At 32.0% G+C, this 24,630-nt stretch overlaps 1 protein-coding gene across 1 annotated transcript in view; it reads right to left on the bottom strand.

Moving 5' to 3' along the window:
- Window positions 1-13,001: 13,001 nt before the first annotated feature.
- The window catches only part of ACTR3 (actin related protein 3), a 67,650-nt gene continuing 56,021 nt past the window's right edge, over window positions 13,002-24,630 (bottom strand). The window contains exons 8-12 of the mRNA XM_051985767.1: window positions 24,301-24,474; window positions 20,618-20,710; window positions 20,304-20,429; window positions 17,992-18,075; window positions 13,002-14,766 (exon numbers count right to left, since the gene is read on the bottom strand). Coding sequence (XP_051841727.1) covers window positions 14,671-14,766; window positions 17,992-18,075; window positions 20,304-20,429; window positions 20,618-20,710; window positions 24,301-24,474 — 573 coding nt within the window. The 3' untranslated portion in view covers window positions 13,002-14,670. The remainder of the gene's footprint in view (window positions 14,767-17,991; window positions 18,076-20,303; window positions 20,430-20,617; window positions 20,711-24,300; window positions 24,475-24,630) is intronic.

Consider the following 24,630-nt stretch of genomic DNA (forward strand, 5'->3'; position numbering starts at 1 on the left):
GCCCTAATTATAAAAATTTAGAACCAAGGAATGTTTTAGACAGATGCTATTAAGAATAGATTAACTGTCCTATTCCTTTCTATAACCAGGCCCCAATATTCAAAGATAATAAGTATTCTAGATGGTATGTTACAAATTTGGGTAGAACAAAGTATTTTCTTTCCTTCTGGGGGAAAAAATAGAGAAGAGCTAATTGCAAATAAAATTATCTTCCCAATCTCCTCCTCTCTTCCTGGCCAGTGAAGGGAAAGTTCTAAAATACAAATTCATTTGGCATCTTAGAGCTACATGATAAATTAAAATAATTATATAGTGCCAAATGATCTAATTTTCAGAAAAAAATCATTCAATTTAAACTTCCATTTTTTTCAGTTGACTTTGCAATTAACCTCGCTATTGCTTCAATCACTTATCCTTACACCAACTAAGGAACAGTTCAATCTTAAGAGAAGCTTTTAGATTACAGTAAGTATTTTGTTAAAAAAAAAAACAAAAAACTAACTTGAAATTTTATATCATGTGCTAAAAATTTTGTGCCACAATTTCTTTTGCTAATGGAAATAACTGAATAATTTTTTAAAAGATTCAAACAAAACTGTAAATAACACTTGCTTATTTAAAATCTATTCTAAAATGTCATTATGCAATGTTTTTGAGGTTAAAAGAATATTTAAACAAAATGAAGAATGAAGCTTGTTTCTTCCACTTAAAGTCTCTAAAAATCTTGCATCTCGAAGTGTGGGGGGGGGGGGGGGGGGAGGGAGTGGACATTTTTCTCGGTTCCAATCTGCATTTGGAAACTATGAGCCTAGGTGAAATGATCGTGTTTAGGAACAAAGGGCCAGGGAGACATCTAGTGGTTGGACCAAGGGATTAGAAATCCAGCTGATTGGGGTTCCTTTCTTATGACTTTTGTTGCATATCTGAGAGCAATTAACTTACTCTTTGTCCTCCTTCGTAAACTGAAAAACCTAGGATCAAATAGAGAGAGCTAAAAGGGATCTCAGAGGCTATCTAGTCCAAAACCCTGATTTTATGAGGAAATTGAGGGACAGAGAGGGTAAATGACCTACCTGCCCGAGAACTCAAAACTAGTAACATAAGCAGGATTTAGAACCTGCCTGGGCTTTCAGGTTATTCCAGGGCATTTATCAGCTTTCAGCCTGGGGTTGTTGGTTCAGCATGAGAGATCTGGTGTAAATAGCCAAGTCTCGTGATGCTGCTTCAAGCTATCAAGATATTCAATAATGTGTAAATACTTAATAAATATTTTTTTTATATTAGTGAACCCATTCTGGATTACTGACTGATCATGACAGAGGAAAATGGCTCAATGAAACCATAAGTTCTGCTGTGTGGGTTTACCCCAAATAGACAAATTATAGTGGAGAGAATCCCTTAAAAGAAATGGAGTAGCCCTCATTGTCAATAAAAGAATGAAAATGCAAATTTAGGAAATAATCTCAAAAAATGACAGAATGCTATATATTCAAATCCAAGACAAATCATTCAATCTCACAGTAATATAAGTGTAGGCTCCAACCACTGATGCCAAAGATGCCAAAGTTGCTCATTCAATGAAGACTTACAATATCTCCTAAAAATCAGCTGCGCCTCCCTACCCCCTGCAAAAGATATCACGTTCATCATAGGAAATTGCAATGCTAAAGTAGGAAATCAAAAAGATAATTGGAATAACAGGCAACTTTGGCCTTGAAGTACAAAATGTAGCAAGGTTTTGTCAAGACAACTGGCAAATCTGCCCTAGTAAATCATCAAATGGCCAAGTAAGTCAGATTGATTATATACTTTGCAGACAACAGTAGAAAAGGTCTATGAAGTCAGTTAAAACAAGACCCAGCAGCTGACTGTGGCTGAAATGATAAGCTTCTTCACACAAAATTTAGATTTATATTGAATAAAGTAGGAAAAAACCATCACACTGTATAAGTATGACCTAAATACCTTTATGAATATGAAGTGGAAATAATGAGTAGATTTAAGGGATTCACTCTGGTAGAGTTCCTGAAGAACTTTGAACAGAGATTCACAATACTAACACTGTTAAAAAAAAAAAAAAAAAAAAAAAAAAAAGCAGCAACAAGAAACATCCCAAAGAAAAATCAGAGCAAGAATACAAAGTGACTGTTTGATGAGGCTTTACAAATAACTAAGGGAAGAAAGAAAGTAAAAGGAAAAAAAAAAAAATTTAACATTATACCCAAATGAATGCAGAATTCTAGAAATAGCAGAGAGTTAAGGTTTTCTTAAATGAGTAATGCAAAGAAATAGAAAAAAAAATAGTATGATGAGAAAAATGAGCTCTATTAAAGAAAATGAAGAGATATCAAGGGAATATTTCATGCACAAATGATAAGGACTTAACAGAATAGGAGAGAAAAGAAAAAGTAAGCAAGATTGTATAGTTACACAAGAAAGAGCTTAACATCATCAATAAAACACAATGGTATGGTTACTGATCTAGAGTAAGACATCCTGGAGAATGAAGTCAAGTGAGATAGGAAGCATTGCTAACAATACAGCTGGCGAAGGTGTTGGAATTCCATTTCAACTATTTAAAGTCCTAAAAGATTATATTGTTAAAGTGTTGGCACTCAATATTGGATACTACATTGGAAAAGATCAATCTATGTTCCTATCTTAATGGACAATGCCAAAGAATTATCAAACAACTGCATGCCAACAAAGTTATGTTTAAGATTCTAAAAACTAGACTTCAGCAATATGTAAACCAAGAATCACCAAAAAAGCAGATAGGTTTTCAAAGAGGCAGAGGAACTAAAGACCAACATTCTGTGGCTTGTGAAGAAAGAAAGGGAGTTCCAGAAAATCATCTATGTCTTTATTGACAATACTAACGCTTTTTGACTAGTGGATCACAACAAAATATGGCAAGTCCTCAAAGAAATGGAAGTATCACATCATCTTGTCTCCTGAAGAACCAAATGTAGGTCATGAAGCAACAGAATCAAACATATAAGCTGGAATTAAGGTAACCAGGAGAACTATCAACAGTCTCAAATAGTTAGACATATCCCTCTGTTATCAGAAAGTGAAGAGGAATTAAGAAGCCTCCTGACGAGGATGAAAGAGAGGCCTCCTGATGAGGGTGTAGAACAGTATAAAAATCTGGCTTGAGGTTGAACATTAAAAACAAAACAAAACAAAACAAAAAAAAAAAAAAAACTAAGGAAGGTAACTGGTCCAAACTCTTCCTGGCAAAGAGAGGAGGAAGAAGTGGAAGCAATGTGAAATTTTATATTCTCAGGCTCAAAGATCATTGCAGATGGCAACTACAGCCATAAAATTAGAAGATGCTCGTTGGAAGGAAAACTATGGCAAATCTAGATAGCATATTAAAGATTCGTCACATCACCTTGCTAATGAACATCCATATAGTCAAAATTATGATTTTGCAAGTAGTAATACATAGCTGTGAGAGTTAGACTATGAGGAAAGTTTGAAGGCCATAGAATTGATGCTTTCAAATTGTGGTGCTCAAAAGAACTTTTGACTTTGGACACCAAAGAGATCAAATCAGTCAATACTTAATTTAGATTATTCACTGGAAGGACAAATAAAAGCTAAAGCTCTGGCCACATAATGAGACTCACTGAAAAGATCCTGATACTTGGGAAAAATTGAGAGCAAAAAGGAGAAGGCAGAGGTTGAAGTAGATAGTGTCAAAGAAGCAAAGAATATGAGTTTGGCCAGACTCTGGAAGGCAGTGGAGGACAGAAAGGTCTGGTGTACTGTGGTCCATGGGATGACAAGTCAAACCTAACAATAGCTTTAAAAAAAAAAAAAAAAGATCCTAACAGCAGATTTTTTCCCTTCCCAAGAGATAACTATTCTACGTTCAAGGTACTATGAGTCCATACTCTTAATTATAGCTCATAAGATCTCACTGGGGTAAGTATTCTTAATTTACCAAAAGATAAAGTTAGCTCAAGGCAAAAGCATTTACTGATATGCCTTAATAAAAAGGGTAGAAATACAACACTGTTCATATAAGCTTGAGGTATACTCTTCCACACAGTGCTGGAGGAAGAATGGAAACTCATAGATTAAAAATGAGTCACATGCACACAACACATGTGACTAATACTTGTGCCTCTAGTAATGTAAAACCTCTGACGTCTTCTCAGTCATACACTAACCCTTTGAAAGACTAATGTCTCTATGGGACATATCATTCTCCTGGGATTCCCATGTTTGCTCCCTACTATAACACTCATGTCTGGTCATAAGTTCTATTTTTTTTATCTTTGGACCCATATGAAATCCTAGCTTAAGATACCATGCTCTTGCCAAAGGAACCAGACATACACCAGGATCAGGAGAACACTTGGTCCAAAGATTTTTAATTTTTTGAATAGAAACCCCAGTTGGCACCAAGTTCTCTCTTCTTTCACTGACTGGCAAATTGTACTCCACCGTTTCATTGAATGCTGCTATAATGCTTCTGATGAAAGACAGCATTACCAATGGAAGGGAGAAGGGAGAGAGGGAAAAATCTCAACACCTGTCTCATATCCTACACTCTGCTGAGAGTGCAAGGAAAGTTAAAGAGAAAATACTTTGATAACTGAGTTCTTTCTTCACACTTGGATTTCTTCTTGGCTGCTTTGAACTTATTCACTTAAGAGAAGGCAGAAGTGCTTTTTTCATATAGGCCCAAGGATATTCAATAAGTTCACTGAAAGACCAACTAAAATAAACCTCAGAATATTTTAATGATCCTCAAACCTGATAGTACACTTAATAACTTTTCCAAATATATCCCACATCTAACATATCAGACTGAGATAAGAAATGTCACAGAATCGATATTGAAAAGTATTTATATAGTATTCATAAGTCATTGTGCTACTTAATGATTAGCACCCAATTACCAAGTACTTTGCACTAATATATATAACACATACTAATACTGTGCCTTTGATGGATCTTAGGGGGTTGAAATTGGCTCTAGGAATAGAATCTTTGTTTCAAAAATCTTTGATAGTGATTGTTTTTATTGTAACTTTAAGAGAAAGTCCAATGTTGAAGAAAACAGTTGGCAATTGATATCAGTTTAGTGAATATCTCACCCTATAATTAGAGGTGTGTTTGCCATTATACATAAGGAAATTTCATATTATTAAGTTTCCCTATGAAATAATTTTTTAAAAAACGTGTTTTGACCTTTTATCTGTTAAGATTCCTCAACAAACTGTGAAAAGACACAATTATTAGTTTGAAAGAAGAAAGAGATATTTCTTCTTATTAATGGAGAATAAATGAAGACATAGAAGAGAAATAAAAAGATTTCTTTTTTTTTTGGAAACTGTTATTTTCAACTTTAACTTCAAAAAAGGAATTAGGAAGATATTTCTTATCTTGAAACAATATACTGTTTCCAGATGTAGTCAATTAATTATATTTCAAGAATCTGAGATGACTTTGGAGGTAACATTGGTAATATTGGCTTAATATTTTGATGTTAATTAAAATATTGTGAATTTAATATATATATATAATTGCCATTTTTTATTTTAAAGAATTATGTAGTCATTTAAATATAGATGAGCAAAAGTAATTACAAACGGGAACTTGAAAGAAACACCAGAATTAGTGTTAGCAAAACGCAAAAGGTTGAGCCTGGAATTGTAGATATTCATCAGGGAAAACTCCAACCAGAAGGTGTGGCAGATGTAGGGGGAGAAGCCTAGATGGGGTTAGATAGGGTCTATGAAATTTATTCCAACCAAAAGATCCTTCATAAATGACACTAAAAGAAAGAAAGAGAATATTTTCCAGTTTACAGAATTATGACTGTGCTACCTTTTTTTTTTTTTATAAACTAATATTTTCAAAAGATAAAAAATTTGTCACAAACCAAACTTTTACATTCAAATGATCCAAAATTTTGGTAACATGATAACAGAAGGCAAATTGTTCTTAATTGGTTATTTACTCTAACTAGCAACAAAAACATACTTTTAAAAAAAAGCAATTCACATATATGCAAATACTACTTCCACACCATAAGTCCATTTTAATAGGCATTAAAGTCATTAGTCATTTAACAATGAAACTGGAAGACAAAAGATGGAAAACATAAAAGATTTTTATGACACACCTTCTTGCATTAAGGACTGTGGAACCACCACTTCACAATCACAGTACCAAATAGATATTCTTGCTTGAAGTAGTAGAAATCAAATTGAAACAAAAGAAAAAGTGACTGGATAAAATCAATTAAATACAACCCTAACAAGTCTGGGCTGAACATAATACAGTTTTGACGCTGTTGATTCTCAAAGGTATTGAATAAGGGAATACCAAAGGAATGGAAAAAAACCTTGGAATTAATCTTACAAAAAATAACCAATGGTCTTATCTCAATTTTCATTCTTCTTGACTTCTCTGCAGCCTTTTGATTGTTGACTACTCTCTTCTGTATATCCCTTCCACTTCAGGTTTTCCTGATACTCCTTTTGGTTTTTCTTCTAACCTATCTAGTATTTATTTCTTCACTGAATCTCATCCATCTCTAACTCCAATTGTAAAGCTCTAAGGCCCTCATCTTTTCTTTCTCTATAGCAAGTTTTTAATCATGAACTTTTTAACAATCATTTAATAACTAAAAACATTTTGCAATTACTTTTCAGTATACATCGTTTCCTTTGTAATCAATCTTATGTGTTTTATTTAATGCATTTTTTCCTGAGGCAATTGATTTTCAGGAGTCCAATAGAGTTGTGTATCAATGCAAAAAAAGGTTAAGAAACCCTGCTTTATGTGTACTTTGGTGATATCTACCTGGGTCCAGCCATCACCTCTATGAAGATGACTTTCAGATCCTTATCAAACATTTATTACTGAATATTTATAAACACATGTTCTGTAATCATCTCTAAAACAGAATTCATCTTCTCTACTGAACTCATCCCTATTCTGAACTTTAAAAATCTCAATGGCATTACCATTCTCTTCTCACTCAAGTTCACAAATTCAAAGTTGTTCTCAATCTCCCACTCTACCTTATTCCCTATATTCAAACAGTTAACAAATACTGTTGATCTTATCTATAAAATATCTCTCACTTCCATTCCTAACTTTCTACTCACACAGTCACAAACCTGACTGGGGCTTCATTACCTTTTATTTAGATGGGCACACAGAAAATGTTTAGTAAATCTTGCTAATAAGCCTAACCATAATTACCCTGACACCAGTTTCTCTCATCTCACTTCATTCTCCACAGTTGACCAACGAAGCACGAGTGACTCACCTTTTCAAAAAGCTCCAGTATGTCTCTACTGATTTCAAGAAAAATCACACATTTTTCTACTTGGTATTTTATTTAATTCCCTTTATATACTGCCACTAATCTATACATACAAATTTATCATCTATTACTCCCTAGCAAAATTACATTTTACCTGCTCTTTACACAACACCCCCCCCCAATTCATCTCTACTTTTGTATAAGCTAGCCCTCCACCATAAATGCCATCTTTCTTTTCACCTGTTTGATAGAATTCTTAAATTCTTTGGAAACTTCAAAAAACATCTCCTAAATGAGGCATTTACTAACCCCTCCATCAGCTAAAAAGTCTTTTTCTCAGTTCTGAATTATATTTTCTATTTTAATTGTGTGCATGTTGTTTCTCCCAACAGATTATAAACTCCTTAAGAACAGGGATAATATATTTTATACCCACAAATCCTAGCATAACACACAGCACATAATAGGAAATTAAATACTAATTATTTTCTTATTTTTAAGAGTATACGTATAAAGGTGTGTACAATAATCACATATAAACACACACACACACATATATATTCAAGCCATCCTTTGAGAGGTGACTGCAAAAAGCTTTCACAAGTAGTATTTCATAGTATAAAATATCTTTTCCATCACATAACTTACTGACATGCAGAAAATACAGGATTGTATTGTTTGTTGACTATGACAGGATTTGATTCAGTAGAGCAAAGTATCACCATAAAGCCTCTCCTCTGTCTCCAATCCATGTCAAAATTATATATCTTCAAATATGGAACAATCTTATTCAATTGCACTGATTATTAATTCAGAGGAAAACCTATAAGGAGATATTTGCTAAAGGTGACACTAAGTTTTGGGAGTAAGAAACTAAGATTTGTTCTCAGTAAATGCTACCCCAGATGCTGCTCTTTGTGAATGACATCATGTGGTCTGCATCAAATTGATTGTTTATCCATAAAGGAAAAATAAATAACATCTACAACCTAAATTAGTCGGGTAGCTAATGGGCAACTTAATTGAGTTTGTCAGTGCAGAGTGGATACAAGGAACTAATTCAAATTTGTAAGAACTAGAGTTACTTCCCAATCAATAAATGGTCACAAAACTATGATCAGGTATTTTCCAAAGAAAGAAATAAAAACCATCAATAAACACAAAACATTATTCCCTATCACTTATAAGGAAATGCAAATTAAGGCAGTTCTTAAGGTTTCACATCAGATTTGGCTGGTGATAAAAAAGGACAAGGACAATGACAAAGGACAGGAACACTAATGCACTATTGGCATAACTGTAAATTGGCATAATCATTCTATAAAACAATTTAGAATAATGTGTGAAAGTCACTAAACTGTCCAAAGCATTTCACCCAAAAATATCATTAAGTATATACTTCAAGATCAAATAAAGAGAAGCATCCATATATAACAATTTGTAGTAGCAAAAAGTTGTCCACTTCTTGAGGATCAGTTAATTTGGGGTATAAGAATTATAAGAGATAAAATGGACAATTTCAGAGACACTTGGGAAAACTTCTTTGTATTGACTCTGGGAAGTCAGTATAATCAGAACAATGTATATACTAACCACAGTATGAGGAAAAACAATTTTTAAAGACCTTTGTATTGATGCAATGTCAATTACAGTTTCAGAAGGCTGATGATGCAGTTTCCTATCCAGAGGATGGATTTAAGACGCAGAATGAAGTATATTTTCAGGTATAGACAAAGTAGCAATTTGTTTTGCTTGACCACCCAGATGTCACTGTGGATAAAACACTGGATATGAAGTCTTAAAAGTCTTGAATTCAAAATCCAGTAGACACTAAGCAACCCAGGGCAAGCATTTGTCTGCCCATTTCCTCAACTATAAAAGGAAATGACACCTAACCTCAAAAGATCTGAGGATCAAATATTCGTAAAGCACTTGCCATAGTGACTGAGTAGTTGCTTAATAAAATATTTCTTTCTTTCCTTCCTCGGTTACAGTATTTATTCCCTCTCCTCCATACCAATGCCCTGCGCCATAGAGGTGAGGGAATCAAAGTATTAAGAAAGCAAAATAAAAATAAAGAGGGTCACTTAGATTGTCTTTTTTAATGGCAAAAGCAACAGAAAATTGTGCATAAGAGCTAGAACTTCATGTATAATCTTTTCCTGTTTTTATATATAAGCATATATTCGTTAAGTCAAAATTCAGGAAAAAAAAATTTCTTCAAGTATTAATTGGCCAGATATTTCAAATGTACAATGAGCTATGCTACAATAAATTGAAGAAAAGAGCTTACTTTCCATCAGGAGATAGATTTAACATTCTTTTAAAAATCCCAAGCTCCATATTTTTATCATATTAATTTCTTACAAGGCAATGTGTGACCTTGTGTCTTGGGACATTATTCTCTAAGATTTAAAGTTGAGCATTACCAAGAGGCAACTAGTGCGTATGAGTAAATTGTAGCATCAAACTACAATTGATAGTATTTGACTATGAAAGGCAGTAAAGTTTAAAAGGGGAGAGATCAGGGAAATGAGACATACAGAGCAAAGGATATATACAAGGTGCAATTCATATGCTACACTGGTATCCTCACAATGTGAAGAACATGTGAAAAATGTCCCCAAAATATTGAACATCTCAGTGAAAAACTTCATGGCTGAGAGACATATAGGATGAATAAGCTTGGATGGGTTGCAAACCATAAAGTATAACCATATCAATGAAGTAAAAAATTCAATGGATTGACATTTATCTAAATATCTTTGAAATTGATAGAATAGTTGCTAGAGTTTATTTTCCTTCTTAGAGCTCAAATACTTTCATGAGGTGAAACTCGGCCTATATCACTAAATACAAAAATGAATTCTACAAAACACTAACATAGTTACTGCAAATTATATTTATAGAAAAGCAAGTTCTCCATGTTCTAATACAGTTGAAATGCATTATATGATGATAAAATTGTAGGAATTAGTTCTGAGATAAACCTCATGTCATCCATTACATTTCTTTATCCATTTTCCAGATAAAGAAACTGTGGTACGAGGGAAATCAAATAGCATAATGGAGATTGGAGTTGTGAGAGATCTAAGTTTAAATATCTCCCAATACTTATTAAATATGTGATTAGTTATAATGGTTAAATACACATCTATAGAACTAAAATTGACATTTACTTAACATCTTAAAGAATTTCAAAGTATGTCAAATACATATGAACTCATTTGGACATTACAATCCTGTTAATAATCATCATCTCTTATTTTATAGAAAAGGACACTGAGGTTCAGTTTAGTTACATGCTTGTGATCAGTTAATTCCAGGGGTGGAATCTGAACCAAAGTCTTCTCAGCACTACTCATATCACAGTTTCCCACATAATGTGCTCTGTAAATTTTAGCCTGTAATATTATATGTCAACCACCATTATTACTAACCTAGAAAGTAAAAAATTATCTAACCTACTATATTTAGCCAACCCTAGACAATGTTTCACATCCTATTCACCTTACAGACCAGAGCCTATATAATACAGGTATTTATTACTTGCCTTGACTATTCCCAATTTGCTATGCATTCTTTTATTAAAATGTACACGCTATATGGTTACTTTCATACATGTAAGCCCAGCAACTAACCCAATGCTTAGTATACAGTATACAATTTTTTTTTAAATGCTCATTTGCTGACCAAGATTAGATAGATCTGAGATACATTTAAATTCAGCTACTGATTCGAAATAATTCTAAGTGATCCTTCAACCCGCTTCTTGATAAAGCCCAAATCAATTCCTAGATTTAATATTTTAAAATAACAAAATATCAAAAATTTAAGAAAAATATTTAGACATCTGAAAATAGGCATAATCAACTGCTTATTCACAGTAAGTTGTTGAATACCTTATATTTTCAAGTTAGACTTAGTACCCAGTGGTGATAAGACAACATATTAGCAACTTAGTAGAGAGTTAAAGTGTTAAATAAAAATAATACATTATACACCAGAGAGAAATAAAGGTGTGAAAAGGAGGTTAGAATGTATTCTGTTAAGAGGCTTATTCACATTAACTATATCAGAAATCAATTTCTCAATTATGAAGCAGCCCTCTGTAAAGTATTAAAATCCTTACTTTACAACCTAAGTAAGGCAAGAAAGCAATTCAGGTATGCTGTAATCATGTCACATTTAAAATTCATTAGTTTAATTGAAGGCATATTATATGAAGAAAATGAACTTGAGTTCCTTTTCCTTCAAATAAAATATAATTATAAGATATATTGAAAGGCAACTCTTCATAAGCAATATTGAGCTCAGATGCATAAAGAGCCGCTTTTACTAAAGTATAAACTATCCCTATCACTGATCCATATACATCAGCAACTGGAATCAACTTCACACCAAACTTGAAGGCAATATTTTCAGCTCCTGCTATCACTATTTTCATGCTACCTGGAATGTCACAATCAACATTATATAGGTCCTCCATGTTAAAGGATTTTAACATGCCCTGCAAGAGTATTTCAAAGGATTTCAATACACAGTTATCAGCTGGTTATTTGTTTATAAGTATCCTAACCCATACAGTTAGATTTGAAGTTTCTTTCCCAGGAGCAAGCAGAAAATCCCATAAAAGCCAAAGAGATGGCACTAGGATCAGAGATGGCATTCACAGGATAACATATGTACTTTTGATGGAAATATACATATTATCTAGGAACGTAAGCTACTAGTCAAAGTTATGTGGACAAGAATAAAAAAAAAATTGTCATTTCCTGGATATATGTATATATCTGTGTGTATAGATATATTATTTGAAGTGAATAATATTTAGGGGATACTGCTTCATATAAGAGCATAAACAATCCTAACTGTACAAGTTATTCCCTGATAAGTTTACAAACACACTGATTCCATTTTTAAGTTTATTTAAAAGAACAAAGTAATTTTTCTAAGTTAATTTACTATTAAAACAAAAACATATGGAAAGGTTCATAATAAATTCAAATATAAATGAGATATATAAATCCTTAACATGTTTTTAAAGATGATTTAAATGTTTCATTTTTTACAAATATTTGGAAGACAGCTCCTAGATTTTTGTCATTTCAAACTCTACCGAAGCAGGCTTTACAAAGTAAAAGACTCTTGGCCACGTAAATGTATTTCCATTTTATAATTCTTTATCAGAAGGTGCTAAGGAAAAAACAAATAAAGTAAATGGGATATACTATATATGAGAAAATTTTTTTTTCTATATTTACTCAAAGGTTTCCCCATGTTTTCAAATTCTATCTGAGAAAGAAAAGTTTAAATTGTTGCCAATTCTTACTATGAATGAAACTAGTGGAAATAATGGTTTACTTTCTTACATTCAAAAAAAAAAAACAAAGGAGAAGGGGAAAAGGAAAAAGAAATAGCGTAGAGGAAGACAGGGAGGGAAAGGTACAGACTCCAGTGCTCTCTTCAAAAGGCCACTATAAATACAATGTGCAATGAAATGATTTGTTCATCTGGCTTCAACATTTGCAACAACTGTCAAAGTTCATTTCTGACATTTTTTTGTTTTTACATTCTAAAGAATTTTTTTTCCATAAAAACATTCAATCCACAAGTTAGTAACCATGTAGCTCCAATTCATTTGCCCAGATTATGATTTAGGGATTTAAACAATTCTTAAGTTGGAAGGGAAAAGGGGAGAGAATTTTTTTCATTGTTTATCCAATTTATTTCTAAACCACATGATCTTTGAAAAATGATTGCTACAAAGTACACATGACAAACATTCTATTAGCATTTACTCCCATTCTCAAAGAATGAAGTTTCACATATATTTAGCAAATTCTCACATTTCAGAATCATTCCAAATGAAAACTAGTTTTTGCTCCCAAATTCTGTAACCTAGACTAAAACATACTGCAACTTTTTTTAAAAATTGGTCTTCATCTTTTGGATAGATTTATTTTAATGTTCTAACTATATATTATTTTCAAGGATAACACATTTTACAGTTCAAATATTGACATTATTGATGCAATCATACTGTTGAACAAAAAAGTGTCTAAAAGATTTCCCTCTTCTGGTCTTTTGTACATAACAGGTATAACTGAGTTCAAGATAATTTTTCCCACCACACACACACATTATAAAGATTTTGATTTCCACAATTTCATAGAATGTAGAAGAAATTACACCTAATATACATAAAATCAAATTATATTGCTTTTTAAAAAACATTAGAAAAGGTAGTTGTTTCAATTTATTTTTTTTTTTTTTGCATGATCCAGAGATTTAAAAATGCAAGAAAATCTAACTCGCATGATAGTTAGTTGGTGACTGGGAGGAAAAAAAAAAAAAAATCAAACTGTGAATATTCATTATGCAAATAAAAATATCAAATGTTGGTGCAGTTATCAAAATGAAAGCAGTCAATATTTTAGTTCTAAAATTACATACTTGTTTGTACAAAGCACATAAAAAAATTCTTGCTAACCCAACTGCTAATTGTGAGGTCTTCAGAAAATTTATCATTTAGCTTATAAAGAGATTGAAGAGCTTCAAACAAATATCAAAACAAATTTTGTGTCTTTATTGGAATGGTGTTAGGTTTTATATACACCAATTTTGATATCCAGATTTTTTTAAAATTAGAAATGATACTACATAACTGCAATACTGGTCCAACATCTTGTCTTTACTTTTTTTTTTTTTTTTTTTTTTTTTTTTAAAGCAGGAAACAGAATGATAGCATTCAGAAAGCACTAGCAGGCATCAGTTAATCCAAGATAGTAGCTTTAGTTCCAAAAAGCACTTGCAAAGAAAACCAGATTTTTTTTTTGGATGGTTGAAAATTTTAATAACTAGGATAACATGAGTGTGTAAGCAAGTGTCATGAGGCTTTTTTTTTTTAATTTACCTTAGAGTTGGTCTTTCTTTTCCTCAAATATGACAGTTTTTCTTTGACATTTTTTCCTCAAAGTATAAAAAAGTATGAAATATAAACAAGCTCTTGCATCGTACACTTTGGTGTGTACAATTCAAGCATTATAGAGCTATCTACATACCATTAAATTCCATCAAATCTTGGATAATCCATTAATATACAAAATATCTGGTCACAGAAAGAACTAAAACCCATTTCTTTTTGTTACACACAGATTCAAATATTATCTAAAGGAAAACACTTTTAATCATTTTGGCTTTCTTCTACATTCGTATGTTGATACATTTATTAAAATATTCCTGTTGAATTATGTTTGGTCTTTTTCTTGTCAAGTCAGTTTGCTATCTTATCAGCCATCCAGACAAAACAGGTAAATCAGAAAGATGAGCTCTTCCCCACTTCCCTAACTGTTATAACTATGAAGTCAATTTTAAGACATAACCCCAAACACTGGGTTGTGGCGGCAAATACTAGGTCCAATTTCTTCATAATCCTTTTTGGTGTGGCATACTTGGTAGAACTCAGGCTGGAAAAGAAAATACAAAAATTGTCAGTAACATTTGTTGCCACACAATATATTTTTAAATGAGCATTTTTTTTTTTAAATCTACATCATCTGCCGAGTGAAATGAGCAGGACCAGGAGATCATTATATACTTCAACAACAATAATATATGATGATCAATTCTGTTGGATGTGGCTCTCTTCATCAATGAGATGAACCTCATCAGTTCCAATAGAGCAGTAATGAATTGAACCAGCTACACCCAGCAAAAGAACTCTGGGAGATGCCTATGAACCACTACATAGAATTCCCAATACCTATATTTTTGTCCGCCTACATTTTTGATTTCCTTCACAGGCTAATAGTACACTATTTCAAAGTCCGATTTTTTTTGTACAGCAAAATAATTGTTTGGACATGTATACTTATATTGTATTTAATTTATACTCTAACATGTATTGTTCAACCTGCCATCTGGGAAAGATGATAGGGGGAAGGAGGGGAAAAATAGGAACAAAAGGTTTGACAATTGTCAATGCTGTAAAATTACCCATGCATATAACTTGTAAATAAAAAGCTATAATAAAAAATAAATAAATAAATCTATGTCATCTGGTTCATCCAGCTCTACTAGGGTTGCTTTGAAGTAAAAAATTTCTGAATCAAATAATTAGTAGTACTATTGTGAAAAGATCTATTTCACAAATGAAGAATGTAGGTCAAAAAGGTGGCTCAAAGCATTCTGTTGTAGTTTCTCATTAAAGCTTTATAATCTTTGCCTATCTCCAAAAGCTTTTAATATTTACTTTATTTTAAAATTTTCATTTTTACAAGAACTTATTCTCTCTCTATCCCACTATCCCTCTCTGCTACAGACAATTAAAAACAAAACAAAACTCTCACAGATAACACTTATTCCAATAAAAACAAATTCCAATACTGGCCACATTTAAAACTGCTTCCATTCTGGAATTTAAGTCCATCATCTTGAATTATGCCCACAGGGTTATAAAACTATTATAGTACTCTCTGACTCAACAAATTCAATATTGGGTCTTTTTACCAAGATAATCACGGAAAAAAAAGAACGTATATGTTCTAATTTATAACATCTCTCTTTGTGGTGGCAATGAACTGGAAACTGAGGGGATGCCCACCAAATGAAGAATGGTTAAAGAAGTTGTAGCATATAATTCTAATAGAATACTACTATTGTTATAAGCAGTGATGAGTAGGCTAATTTTAAAGAAATATGAAATAATTATAGCAATATTTTTCAAAAAACAACTGTGAACGACTAAAATATTGAGTGTTACAAATATTCTGATTTGAATATTATATATATAAAGGACCCATAAAATAAAATATAAAGGACCCATAAAATATTGTATCCAGTTCCAGGGAAATATGTGTTTAATGATGCCTTTTCTCCAGGGTTGGACGCAGGGAGGGAGAAAAAAAAGTGCACAATAGATAATAAAAGAAAACTCCGAAGGAAGAAAGCATAGAAAAGCAAGGTAGATTTGAAAACAATGGCTATTATTTATTGTACAGTTGTTTTTTTAAAAAAATACTGTGAAACAGATTCATAGTTTCACATGAATTCCTCAATTCTGTGCTACGCTGTGCATATGGAAAATTTTTTTGGTGTTTTTGTGTTTAAGTTCAAAATGAATAAAAAAAATTAAGTCCGTTGTCTCCCTAGGAGGAGATGGGTAGTATGATTCATACGCAAACATTTTGTAAGCAAGTACCAATGCTCAGGCAGTTGAGGCATGACGTTTTCATTTTGGATTTTTAAATTTTGGCTTTGCTCTTTTACTTGATATAGTTAACTAAGGACTTGGTAAGGAAGGGAAATTGTCCCTTAATATTTTGGCTATCTTGGTTGAAGGCCACTACTACAAATCTCAGATAGAATCATCAATCTAAAAATGAGATAAAAGTGGAGGTAGAAACAAGATTCAGTTCTACATAGTAGTACAAGAAGCTTCCAAACTTATTATTTCAACCCCAAATTTGTTTTGACAGAAATAGAACTGTATTCAAAGTCAAATAAGTGCAAATGATGTCCCTGTTTCTTAAGGGCTAGAAGACAATGTTGGTTAGATTGTATACCAACTGAAAACAATCTGTAAAATGAGACGGTTGAAACATGATCTGAGATACTTTTCTATCAATAAAATTTGAAATCTATGACTTGAAACAAATTATGTGTTTCCTTCTATGTTCCCATTATCTATCTTAAGATAATTACAAGACAACTAGCTTGCTAAAATTAATATTTCACAACATTAGAGATATAGAGCTGGAAGGGACATAAAATGCCAAAAAGTCCAAAGCCCTCACTTTCAGATGAGAAACTGAAGCTCAAGTAGTGACTTGTTCAAGATTAATAGTAATACAAGACACAATTTGAACCAAAGTCCTCTAACTCCAGAACCAGTGCCTTTTAAACTCCATATTTTGATGTTTGTTTTAAGTTGTTTCCCTCTATGTTATGAATTTTTAGACTCTTCTTTAAAATAATATTAAATGAGTTTTTAAATCTGTTTTAAACAGATCTGCCTCTTGAATAAGTAGGGAACAGAATCTGTTGTGAAAAATAATAATCTAAAATAAGCTCATGTTCTATTCATAAAAATTCCCATCTTAATACTATATTATACTATACTATATAATAAATTTAATACTTAAAGCAGCTAATATAGTAAACACAAAATAACCTCATTTAATTTTGAGGAAGATGAGATATTAAGTTAAATGACTTGACTAAAATCACATGGCTAAAAAAAAGTTTAAGTTGGGACTTTAATTCATGTATCATTCTTATTCTACTATGTTGCCTTTCAAAAGAGAAAATATTAATGTGTATCCTTACACTTCCATAAAACTCAATAAATAAATCTTTCCAGGGCTTATTGGGATGTGCCATATAACTCAATAAATTCAATAAATCTTTTCAGGGCTATATGGAAACAAGTTATCAGTTACTATAGCAGAAAATATACCTTGAGAAAGTTAATATTTAATTTAAAAATTAATAAAGTAAAGAAATAATGCCAAAATTGATGATTTTAAAAGATGTGGAGCTACAAGCATTTAATTAAATTAAAAGGAATTTACTTAACTAGTAAGAATTTATAGCATATTATTGACAGAATACTAAATTGTACCATCATATCGGCATCAAGAAGAAAAGCAATAGAAAATGAGAAATAAGGATAATATGTGTTGCAAACTTACTGTGGAAGCTAGCATTGATCCCCCAAACCATACTGCATATCGCTGCATGTGGTGTGTAATGACTTGCACATCAATAGGTTTAGGCTAAAACAGAAAAAAAAAATTAGGTATTAAAGCCAATTTAGGATTTAAATGTCAATATTCCTCCTATGCCAGGCAAAAATTAGACATTTTGAAACAGATGCAATTAAAAATTAATGCTTACAGTTGACAGGGGAGGAGAAAAAGGAAAAATGATAAATCCATTGAACAGAATGGCATTAGAGAAAATACATCTAAATGCACATCAATGGTGAGAATCTATGTATTTTCATATGAGAGATCATGATTAAAATGTGAAAATGAAACCAAATTTTAAAAGGTCTTTAAATACCATTTACTTACAGCACATTATTGGGGAAATATTAATAATACTTTGTTTTTTATTCTAAACTTTTAAAAAATCCTGTGCAGTTACCCCCCCAAAAAATAAAAGAAAACTTTTAAAAACATGTCAAAAATCATTGATTTTTTTTTTTAATGGAAATGGAAAAATACAAATGTGACTTCTGGGAAGATTCACTTTGATTTGTTACACCTCCAAAAAGTGAGTTGGTGAGAATCAAAATCCAATAATTATGACAGAATAATTATGAAGTAACAGTAATGTTATTTCAATATTAAAAGGTAGTATAACTGTAGAAATTATACATGCCAATTATTTGGCATAGTAGAGATCAGTCAATCAACCAATCAATCACCAATCATTTTCTTAGCATCTTGTATACACCAAGCTGCTAGGTGATACAAAGTGCAGGGTATTTAAGTACAAAGAGTGAAAAGAATTCCTTCTTTCATTGAGGTTACATTTTAATGGGGGAGACAAATACATTTATATAAATATATTCAGCAATTATACAAAGGACAAATGATAAATACAAGTATAATCAAAGTAGTTAAATACAAGACAGTTTGGAAGGGAAGGCACTAGCAAATGCAGAAATCAAGAAAGATTTCATGTAGCAAATTGTAAATGTTAAAGGAAGAAAGGGACTCTCTGAGGCTGAGTTAAGATCATGTGAGGCAGTCAGTGCAAAGACAGAGCTAAGAGATGGAATGCTGTACACATAGGGAACATCCCAGCAAAATAGGATGGAACTAAATCGTGTAGGATTTTAAAAGCTAACCAGAGGAATTTATATTCTTAAGCTAAAGGCACTAGGAAGCCACTAGAGTAAAATCTCTGCTGAAGAAAAATTAGTTTGTCAGCAGTAGGATGGAATGGAATAAGTATACTATTTATAAGTATATAAAAAAATTTAAGCAAAAGATGATAAGGATTTTGAACTAAAAGCATCTTAATAGAAGATGACGGATAAGAGTAATGTGGAGATAAGAGCAATATCCGGCAAGTGACTGACTAGCAAGGTGGGAGGAAAGAGGAGTCAATCAGTCATTCAACAGCATTCAACTCTGAAGTTATGTATGAATCCGGGAAAATGGAAGAATGGAAGTGTCTTAAAAGCAAATAGGGAAACTCGAAAGTAAGTAGTATTTGGAGGAAAAGACAATTAATTCTGATTAATACAAATTATTAGCATGATCAGCACATTTCCCATGTCAAAGAGCCTTGGGGGAGGGGGGGGGGAGAAGGGAATCTTTTTTGTATAAGACAAAAGCTATTACAAAGAACAATAAAACTGATTTTAGTATTAGGTTTTACCATTATGGTTTTATAATTCAATAATACTTAACCTGTGCCTTGAATCCACCCATATACTTTTCTACTACACAGCACTCCAGGGAATGCTTTCATGAAGAAAACACAAAATAATCTCTCACCAAATATCATATCTCAGATCGTTTTAGTCTACATTTAGACAACTAATTACTATTTGTCTCAAGATCTCTTAATTATTTTCCAGGAAAATAAATATAAAATGAAAAATATGACCCAATAAATGTGTGCATGTGTACTTTTATATGCATTTATTTAATAGTACCTGTTCTCTAAGAGTCACTGCTACAAATAATTTACAAGTTATAATAACTTCATTTGATATTCTATTTACCACAGATATGTAATATAAGTAAACAATTTATTTTAAAGAATAAGAATTTATTACATAATTCATAATTCATAACAATTAGAATATATACTGAAAGCTAAGAGATCATGTCATAAAAGCTGAGAAATAATAAGTTATAACTCTTCTAACAACTTTAATAATTATGGAATTTTACCAGGATGTAAACAGATGAGTCATATGACTAACCTATGCATTAATACTATGTACATACATTCTACTCAAAATTCAATTAAGAAAACCAACCTTCAGTCTACCACCACTTAATTCTTCACTTAACTTCAGTCTTGCATCAACAGTTCTTTTCAAATCTCGTTGTAGTCGACGTCCAAAATCCCTGAACATGGTTGAACCCCCAGAGAGTACAATATTCTATATTGGAAAAATCGAAATAGTTTTTAAAACTTATTTTAATATGAAAGCACTTTAACATTGAAACCCCATTTTGTATTTTTCCTAAATTTACTTTTTAATGGTGTTAAAAATACTTCTCCATATTTAACAAACTGATATCAACACTACAGGATTACCTTGCATGACACTTTCACTAAAATACTAACCTTGTAGAGAGGACGTCTGACATCAATGGGACAATTCTGAATTACCTCATCTACTACTTCTGAGATAGGCTGTGTGAAGTCTGGATTAGCAAACTGAAAAATAAGACAAATTGAACAAGTACAGTAATTACTGGAATTACTCATTAAAGTTGAGAAACAAAGTTTTTAGTTTCAAAATAATAGAAATTTTATAAATAACAAAAGTACAGTACTTGACTGATAAATAATAAATATGATTGCTGTTCAGTGAAAAATATACTTGACTAAATTAAATACTTAAGTCCCTAATTTTATTTTTTATTTATAAATATAAATACCCAAACATCACATTATGTAACTAGATGTTTCATAAGATAAATAAATCAACTGTCACATAGAAAATAATGATTACAGAGAAGTCATTTTATATATAGAAATGGAAATTATGCTGAATTTAAGTAAACTGAGAAATAACTAATGAATGGTCATCAATGTTTTAGTTTAAAAGAAAGCACTCATTAATATTGGTATAAGATAGAAGAAAAAATTTTAAATCTCATTTATTAATGAAATGAGCAACAGGTTCCCCTCTTTTTCTATGTGCTTACGCTGAAAGATACTATTTATATTACATGCTACCTCTAGAAATCAGATATTTTCAGCATGGGAATGGGAATAAGTACTATTAAGCATTTACAATGTGCCAAACACTATACTAAGCACTTTACAAATAGGGTGTCATTTGATTTTAATAATAACCCTATCCAACAGGTTCTATTATTATCTCCATTTTACAATAGAGGAAACTGAGGCAGACAGAGGTTAACTAATTGTCCAGAACTCCTCAATTAGCAAGTATCCTGAATTTGAACTCTGGTCTTCCTGACTTCAGGCCCAGTGTTCTATCCAATGCCTCCTAGCTTCCTCTTAAGAATTCTGCAGAAGATGATAATCTCAATAAACTTTTGGGAAGGGGGAAAAAAAAAAACAACCTCCAAGTGGCCATATATATGGATCTTTATGAATTAAAATAATGCATTTGTAAAGACTTTATTTTAAAATGTAAAATATGAAGACTGTTTAATAAATTAAATTGTTCAAGTTCTATTCAACATTTCAATCAACAGTAGATCTACAAATCAGATTGGCACTTCTTAAACAAGTGCCAAAAAACTCCTAGTCTACTGCAGGAGAACATTTTATTGGTCATTGAAATTTCAGAGCTATTTATGATACAAACTTCTTAAGACTGTGAAGCATAATGGAGAAAATGGCTTTATGCAGACTATAAAAGTTCTGATTAAATTATATGATATTCTACTATCATGATAAAAGAGGGGAGGGAAAAAAATCACAGAGATGATCTGTAGTAAGAAACTATAATCAGAATGACTTTGCAGAGCAAATTATTGTGATGTCCATAATAGAGGAAAACCATGATGTATCCTAAAGAAAGAAAGAGGAGGATAAAAATAGAGCTCAGGCATCTTCCCCTATCAAAATGTATCAATCAAGTTCAGATAATAGGGAAAATTTGGTTGTTTACCATTTTTTCTCTTCCATCTTTTCAATCTGCAATCTCATTGTCTTCCTTTTTCTCAGGGAATTCAACATTCATGATAATATTCCCTCTCAAACATCTTCTCAAGTTCTTCAGTATCCCTCAAGCCTGTGATTTGCTATTCCACTCAACCTCAACCATATTGGGATGGACCATCCATAAAGTTGGCTTTCATTCAAATGTTTCCAATTTCCATCACCAAAACTATCATTCCTTTGGTATCTTATCATTCAATTTCTTCCTATATCTTATCCTTTCAAAATTTATTCCTCATCCTCCTATGTTATTGAATCTCTTCGTCACTCAGTACTTTCTTAAGCCATTATCTCTCCTCTATTATTATGTTAATTCCTTAACTCAAAAAATGCCAAAGTGGCTTTCTTGTTCCTCATCTTCAGCACTCCATCAGCAGTTGATGGTGATCATCAGATTTTTCTTTTACACCGATAACTGTCCATAACTGTAATGCATTCCCCTCCTCACTACAAATTCTAAAATTCCTTACTTTCTCCAATACTCAGTTCAAGAGAAAATCTCTTCCTGCTTCTCCAATCGCTAGTTCCTTCCCTTTTGAACTACTCTATATTTACTTATTTGGTATATTTTTATGTACATACAGATTTTTTTCTCAGATAGAATGCCAGATCCTTGAGAATAGGTACTTAAGAACAGATAAAAAAGGGGGCATTTTGACTGGAAAAAAATCTCTAAAATTTACAAGTGAAAAAAGTGCTAAATTGGAAACAGGAGTCCTGAAGATGTAATTCTGCCTTTGTCACATAGTTATTTTATTTCTTAAATTTCGCAAGGTATTTAATTTCTTAAATTACTCTCTCTGCAGCCTCTGACCAAGTCTATCACCCTTTTTTACCTTCTCCTATTTACCTGACCTCTTCTCAGTTTCCTTTGGTGCATCTTGTCTCAGGTCATGTTTGTTCTTTGTAGAAACAAATGTCTCACAGGATTCTATTTTGGATCTTCTTCCTCTTCCACTATACAATTTGCAATATTTACTTTTCATTATCTCTTATGATTTCCCTCCCCCCACCCCCACATCAAAACTGTTGTCAAGACCTACCAATTTGACCTTTGCAACATTTTTCAAATATGCTTCTTTCTCTCCTCTGATACTGCCACCACCCTACCAAAAGTCCTCATATCTCGCTCCTAAACTACTGCAATAATAGCATAATAGTTGTTCTGACTGCCATTAAGTCTCTCCCCATAATGCATCCTTCAGTTGCCAAAGTACCAAAGCTTCTTGAAGTACAAGTTCAAACAGGTCACCTCCTATTCAAAAACTCCAGTAGTTCCCTTTCACCTCAGGAACAATTCAAAATCAAAGTTTGATAGTCAAAGTCCTTCATAACCTAGCACCTCCTCTCTTCCCAGTTTTCTTATATCTTACTTCCCACTATGTAGTCTGATCCAGTGACACTGGCCTCCGGACTGACAAAGGAAAAAGACTCCATTTCTGGGGTCCAACATTTTCTCTAGTTGTCCCTTATGTATGGAATGCCTTCCCCTCCTCATTTCAGTTTCCTAATTTCCTTGGCTTCTTTCAAAATCCAACTAAAATCTCACCTTCTACAAGAAGCCTTCTTGATCCATCCTATTTCTGGTGCCTTTCCTCTATTTCACATTTATTTATATATAGCTTGTTTGCATATGGTTTTTTGCATGTTGTCTCCCCAATTAAATTGTGAGCTCCCTGAAGGCAGGATAAACCCAGCACTTAGCAGGGTATCTAATACATAGCAGACACTTAAAAAATATTTTAATAACAGAAAGACACATATTAAGAGCTGTACCATTAAAACATTGTTTTGAAATGCCAAAAAAAAAAATCACCTCACCAACTTTAATACAGAAAATTTTCCTTACATACTCATTTCAAAATCTTTATAACAATTTTAAAACTATTAGACATCAACAATTATTTCAGAAAGCAATATTCAGTTTCTAAAAACATAAATCATATATACTTTCATATTTTTATTCAGGTGACTATGATAAAACTATGAATAATTTTTATTTCTCTAATTGAAGATTACTCCTCTCCCAATAAGAAATATTTGTCAACTAATTGTGACTATCTAAAACTAAAGTTAACATTTTCATACATGTAAAATCACAAACTCACCTCTGGGTGAAAGAAAATTTCTGGACCCAGGAACCGTTCATAACCAACATCAATAGAAAATTCTTTTTTTGAGATTGCATTGATTCCAGTATACTGTTTAATCCACTTTGACCCATCTGTATCATACTTGTTAAATTCTTTGACTAAATCTGGGCAGACATAACTATAACGTTCCTAAGTTTAAAAAAAAAAAAAAGTATTTCATTTCCAAAATAAGAAATATAATGGAATGGAATAAAGAAGGCATTATCAATGAGACAGAACTGAATAGGTAAAGGGGGGGAAATAACCACTTTGGAGAATAATTTAGGATATAGGAAAATGAATAAG

Source organism: Antechinus flavipes, chromosome 3 (assembly GCF_016432865.1).
Source record: "Antechinus flavipes isolate AdamAnt ecotype Samford, QLD, Australia chromosome 3, AdamAnt_v2, whole genome shotgun sequence".
Lineage (NCBI taxonomy): Eukaryota > Metazoa > Chordata > Mammalia > Dasyuromorphia > Dasyuridae > Antechinus > Antechinus flavipes.